We start from the raw sequence: 6,817 nt of genomic DNA, 5'->3' as shown, positions 1-6,817 counted from the left end.
CTGCGGGATGTGTTGTTCTATGTTTATGTTGTGTGTAGTTTACTGTGTGTATTGTCATTTCAATAAATATTTGTAAGTAAAAGTGAAAGAATGTGTTGTAAGTAAAATAATTATTACTCTTTTCACCAAATCTGTACCAGAGAACAAAGCTCATGTGTCATTAATTATAGCAACCTCCTAGGTATATTTTTTGGCAAAAGTACAGTATTTAAAAGTTGGGGTTATAATTATTTAATTTACTTATTGATTACTCTGTAGTTTCCTGAATTTCTCCATTTTTGTAACCCCCTATTTGTAACAAACCCCCTATTTGTTATTATATATGGAATATGTATTTCCATATTCTATAGCCCATTGTTATGATGGCATCTTATGCTGCATATTGTTTTAAAATTTCAGTTAAGATCAGCTTTATTCCTCAAATTGAAAAAATTTTTTTTTTCATTTTCATTTTTAAAGCTTGATTAAGTTATGTTTCAGCTGAAGTAATAAAGCTTGTAAAAAAAGAATCCAAATATTTTCTCTCTTTCAAAAGCATAATTAAATAGTAATCACCACTGGCAAAATGCTTTTTTTTGCATTTATTATGTCAGTGAATGACTTCTAAAATAAATATAAAATGCTTATTTCTTCCTTCTTTTCAAGAGGAGAAAAATGCTAATGAAAAATGCATCAAATGCCACATTAGACTTCACTTAGAAGAAAAACTTAATTAACCTAAATGTTATGAGCAGGATGTTCTTTTTAATGCCTGTTTGTTCTGATTTGCAACTCCATTAAAATGTTGAGTTTTTTTTTCTTTTGCGTGTTCCTATTATCACATTGAAATGTTTCATTAAGCAGTAAGCTTCCTTGGTGTAAAAAATTAACTACTAAAAGTGAGCCTTTGTTAAGGACAATTATTCTTAATCATGTAAATGTGACATAGAGAACTAATAGATTCTTAATGTACTGCCCCTTTCATGTCATGTTTGTTTCAACCTATCTCTGGTTCAGTAGAAGTTTACACCTAAAGCTCTTTAACAAGGAAATACTTTTCCTCTCCTAGATAGGTCCTTATTACCCTTTACATTAGGGATCAGTTCTGCATTTTGATAATATTTTTTCATCTTCATTTTTGTAGTTTTCAATAAACCAGCTACACTGTACTACCTGACCTAGTAGTTGCTTTGGAGTCTTAGACTTTAAACCACAGGTGTGTAAATAGACCACTGCCTGTTCTAATATACAGGTTAATATACTGTTATTATCAAGGTTATAAATTTGCAGAAATCTGAAATTTAGAAATATGGTGAAAGAATCAAGACATTGCAACTTTTTCACAACAAGCCCAGTCAATAGGCTTAACCTAATGGATAGCAAGTTAGAGTGACTCCTAATTGAATCATTGCTGTTAAAAGTTCAGTAAACCCAATTGCAAAAATCACTCAAAAATTCTATGGCAGGAACTTCTGAACTCATCCACACAATTTCTAAACATTGGGGAAATCCCCAAACATTTTAACCCCACTCATTGTGTTTGTATTCTGATGTGTGTGGTTCCAAAATAGATATTGTTCCAAACTGGAAAATGAAAAAGGAAAAGTCACGTAAGACCATTTAAATCTGTATCACTGTTTGAATTATAGTGTACTAATTATACTAAAGAATGTATTACTGAATACTAAAATAAAAAAAAGTTGCAGTACATGGAAAATGCATGGCAAAGCTTGAAAAAAAGAAGTATTGATACAAATAATGCAGTGTTTTGTTTAATGAAATTAAAAGATTTTTAATTTAATTAGTTCAGTACACATGTTATATTTCAGAATTTGCTGAAAGGCTGGAGCATCTCAGTAGAGAAATTGGGGTGCCAGGCCATGTAGTTGAGGATCAACATGATGTGAAGGTTTTCCAGTAGAAATTTCTGCATCCTGCTTTACGTTCTCTGGGAGGGATTTCCTTCCCTATCTCAGTAGATCTCTCCAGCTCAAGTCTGGCATCACTGTTCTCATCCAACACAGACATTTCATTCTCCAGGGCTTCACTGTCAGACTGAACAAGCTGGGAGATAAGGTCCTCTATTGCATATTTAGAGGAGTCCTGCAACAAAGAATCAAATGTTAAATGATATGAAATAAAATTGCAGGGTGTTATGTTGGTTCCACAAAAAAAAACTTTCACCAGAATTATACAAGAGGAGTTCGGGATGAGTATAAAATGCATCAGTAAACCCTTCAGGCTGTAGAGATTAAATAAATACATACTGTATTTCAGTGAAGGATTTTTATTTCAACTAACCTTCCTTTTGGAAGTGTGATTTCAGACTCTAGTTTTATTTTCTATTTGAGAAAATATGTGATTCTTATAAATAGTACTTTAAAGATTTTGATCTATGGTGTAGGGCACCAAAGTAGAACTGTGGTTAGCATTGCTGCCTTACAGCACTGGTGCCCTAGATTCATTTCTGGACCTTAGGTGCTATCTGCATGGAGTTTGCATGTTCTCCCTGTGCTTGCCTGGGATTCCTTCCACAGTCCAAAGGCATAATGACAAAGATTAATTGGCTTCTGGGACAATTTGGCTCTGGTGTGAGTGTGTGTGTCTGTGTTAGTGTCTATGTATGCCCTGTGATGTCCCATCAAGGGTGTATCCCTTCATGCACCTGTTGCTTGCCTGAATAGGCTCCAGTTCCACCTGACCCTGCATTGGGTAAAGTGTTAAGAAAATGGATGGATGGAACAGTGGTGTATCTTTAACATTACACCAACATGGAAGACAATATTTTACAATGTATTTTAACCCAACTTTTAGGATTTAACTGAAACACATCAGACTCAGAGTCAGGCAAAGTGAGTTGGGCAGTCAGGTAGAGAGTCTTCTGTCAGGCTGCTGTAACAGTTAAATTAGATGTGTGAAGCACAGAATGGCCTGAATTTACTGCTGTTTCTATTAACTGTAAAATTAATTTAACTTACCTGTGTATTTAGGCCTGCAGCTTTTGCCTTCTGTAGAAACCTCCTGAACCGAAGGTCTGAGTGCGATACAGCGCTGACACAGCAAAAAGCAAGAACCAACCCAAAGAGAGCCAAGGTGCAATGAACACGATAGGACAGCATCTTGCCTTGAAGGAAAGTAACGGTACAGGTGAAAACGGTGTCAGGAGTCCTTTCCTTGACTTACAAATGGGTCTGGCAAGCCTCTTTTTAAACTGGCTTCCACACGTCAGAACGGTATGGTTTGCATGGCATTTGGCTTATAGAAGCATAATCTCCACCCACTGTATCCCAAGAGATGGTGGAATTTTGTGCTTTAAACATCTTAGAGGTTCCTCTTGTTTCTTTGTTTAGTCATTTACTCACAAAAGGAGTTTACAGCATTCAGATTGAGTTGAATGGAAGCTTACAATAAAACAATTAGCTTCAATGGGTCTAACTCTTTCTGTTATTCCAGAACAAACACAACCAAGCAATGTACTCATTATAAACTATTTGCTAAAGAAGGACAAACTAGAATTTGTCAGAATAGTGATGTCAAATGGTAAACTTGCAATCATTTAATGCATTTTAGTATTTTTTTCCTCTTGGTTATATTCACAACATTATTTAAAGATGTTAAATAAACTGTTCTTTATCACTTCAAGTAAAGCAAAACAAAAAGAAATTAGTGAAGTGGACTAAAGGCAAAGAAAACCCAACTGTTTTTTTTCTTCAGTTAACATTTTTAACATACGTTATTTATACCAAACAAAATTATTAAAATTCAGATTTCTAAAACTGAATTTGTCCTTGTCTTTTAGTAGAAATCAACTATTATTAATTAGTAATTTATGTTTATTGTTTTTAAAGAACAAAATGCACCACAATATTTCTCACATTTATTTAATATATGAATAAATTTAATATTTTTAATACAAATCTCCAAACATCTGTTATTGTTGTGTATAGAAATTTTATATTAGTGTAGGAATATATATATATAAGAGATAACATCTAATGTAGGTAATAATAGGTAATGATTTAGGCTGATAAAAATGATTTTTCAGCTAAAAATGCTACATGGGAGCATGCTAATGCTGTCTTTAATTTTGCCATCTGAAATATTTCCAGATTTTCCAAGCGGTTCTGTAAGCCATCATTGTCTTCTGCTTGTCTTTCTGTTACGACCACCAACCAGCGGAGATCAACTCACAAAAGAACTAACCAGTACCAGCAGCAGGTTAATAATAACAAGCGCCGCCGCACGTGTTAATCCATCAGCACATGCTCTACCATACTGCACGCATCACTATTTAAACCATCCTAACCAGCTTCCCGCTGCACAGTGTTGAGTCTTCTCTTTGAGAGCTCAACCTCACATTAACCCTGAACCTAGCTTACTGGATACTGAACTCTCTTTTGCCTCTCGACCTTGGACCTCGCCTTCTGTTTTGGATTGTTTGCTTCTCTCTGTACTTCCTGGTTATTGATCTATCTTTCGCCTATCGACTACAATCTTGCCTGACGTTCCAGATTGTTCGCCTGTCTCAATATCTACTTGCTCCTGCATCTGCACGGGATCTGCAAACCTTTTCATTGAGGATTGCTGACACTTTCCAGGAGAGCTCCTATTAATATCTACTTAAACACAGGAAACTGCCAATTAAGTACTAGAGCTGATATGAATAAAAAATCAGATGACACAGGATTCTTCCAGATGACTGTTGTCAATAAAAACATCAACATGAGAGCATGGATGGAGTGATTCACAGTACCTCAGAATACTGGACACACAAGTTTCGTTGGGCATGCCTTCATTGACAGAGACTTACGAAACATACACATTTACATGAAATTTGAAATTTGGAGGAGCCCATGCACCTTCCTTCATTTCAGTAGCAGGCATTTCATAAATATAACATTTGATGGGCATAACTTAACATACATTTTGTGTGCCAAGCATTTCTGATCACTTTGATCAAATGAATAGCAGGATAATAGTTATGTAGAGGGCTTACGTTATTGATGGGGATTACAGCAAATTATTGATGTAGGACTGAGCAGTTATGAGGAGCTGAGAGATCAAGATGGCTATACCAAGAGGGTTAATATGGTATTGGGCAAAAGGGGGAATGGAGAATGGACCTATTGTGAAATCCTGCTTAACTAAGTCCACAGTCACAGGATCATTGAGTGGTTCTGCATCCAGTGGAGTTGAAATTATTGCTGACTTCTCTTCCTCTTGAGAAAGAAGATAATAGCATGGCACCTAGCATTTTTAATCTTGGGTAAAAGAATCGGAGATGGGTAAGGGATGATGGGTGAAGTTGGCAAGACTGAAAGTAGAGGAGATTTAGAGTGAGTGCTGTAGGAATGAATGTGAATGAGAGCCACAAATGATGGTATGCAACTAGTAAACAGGCAGCAGTAGAGCTTGGTATGGAGCCCTGATAGACAAGATGATTAAGATGTCTCAGACAAAGCTAATGACAATTCAAGTCTTTGGACAGTTATCTGTTGAAATTAAGGCTATGGCTCCTGCTTCTGAAACAATGAAAGAGACTCACTTTTCTAAAAGGACTACATTCTGTCTCCTGAAGACCTCTAAGGTGTCCCCAGTGTCATACTGTCCATAGAGTTTATTGTCTTCTAGACAAAAACAGTTGCTCACAGTGTTCTGCAATTGAGTTCTACTTTGGTTTTCATTCAGTCATGCTACTGTACATCTTCACTCTCACTCAGACGTTACTCACCATAATTTCGAAATTTGTATCCTCAGTCATATTCAAACTATAGTCTCTTGTGCCTTGTTCTTCTCAGCCAAGAGACTAATTCCATTAAATCTCTATTTATATTACTCCTCTTCTGTCATGTAGTGCAGAAGAGTCTCTACAAATCCTGTTTATGAAGTGCTGATGCTTTTGGGAATATCTTACCATGTTCATGTGGGGAGCTGTGTCTGTGTGCTTTAAATGCAGATGATTGAGTAATGGTCAGTTCAATTCTGAAAAATAGAAAGAAGGAAAACAATGTTTCAACTGTTGAGCCTCCTCAGATATGAGTGAGAGTAAAACAGTGGGAATATAAAGCTCGGGAGAACAAAGAACAGAGTACATAGGACTGATAATACAGGTGAGAAAGAGTGTTCATGTGAAGATGAATCAGACGGATGTGTAAAAAGCTGAAATCTGTGAATGAATAGAGAGGGTGTAAAAAAGACATTAGTCTGTCATTGGCAGAAGGGTACAACTGATCCAAGTTTTTGGATAATCTTGCCTTCGGATATTTTTCTGGAGTAAGTCTTGAAATCCCTGTGTTACTATGCAGACAGCGGTGGAGGAGTACAGGCCGAAAGTAGAGATCAGGACTGTGAAGCGACCGTGTGCTGCGGGAAGCTGTGAAGCAAAAAGCTTCTGAGTGTCTAGAAGTGCTCCAAGGTGGTTTCCCAGGGCAACCGGGAGCTGTGAGCGACCGCCCCCCTGGGCTTAACACCCTGTAAAAGGACGCAGACAGAAAGGTCAGTGAAATCATGGCCAGGAGAGGTGAAATGATGAACTAATAACTTAGAGAGATCCTTGATCCTCCCTGCTCTCACATGTTCCCAGAAACAGTCAGCCAGTCTTCTTGCTGTCTCATCAAAGTTAATAAGCCATTTTATACAAAATACCTTACCGGGTACACATGATATTCTCTGGGTGATTTTAAAATAGCCCAAGGGGCCATGTGTGTGCATGATATTAGATGCATGCATTATTTGCAGGGGATGCAGTGGCTTCTGTTAAAGGAAACGATGCCTGGTGTAGTGTTTGCTGTGGGTTGTTAAGGGAACTGTGGACAAGAATGTTGCACAGATTAGTTGG

General features: G+C 36.9%; 1 protein-coding gene across 1 annotated transcript; it reads right to left on the bottom strand.

The window, feature by feature from the left end:
* Positions 1-1,745: 1,745 nt before the first annotated feature.
* On the bottom strand, positions 1,746-3,205 carry LOC148676671 (somatostatin-1A-like). The gene is made up of 2 exons (XM_088610968.1): positions 2,958-3,205; positions 1,746-2,082 (listed from the first exon to the last, which is right to left on the bottom strand). Exons 1-2 carry the CDS (start codon positions 3,096-3,098, stop codon positions 1,873-1,875), a joined length of 351 nt encoding a protein of 116 aa, XP_088467094.1. The 5' UTR covers positions 3,099-3,205; the 3' UTR covers positions 1,746-1,872.
* Positions 3,206-6,817: the final 3,612 nt, after the last annotated feature.

The sequence above is a fragment of the Lepisosteus platostomus genome, chromosome 2, assembly GCF_059453375.1.
Source record: "Lepisosteus platostomus isolate fLepPlt1 chromosome 2, fLepPlt1.hap1, whole genome shotgun sequence".
NCBI classification, from domain to species: domain Eukaryota; kingdom Metazoa; phylum Chordata; class Actinopteri; order Semionotiformes; family Lepisosteidae; genus Lepisosteus; species Lepisosteus platostomus.
This window is presented reverse-complemented; position numbering and strand designations above follow the sequence as displayed.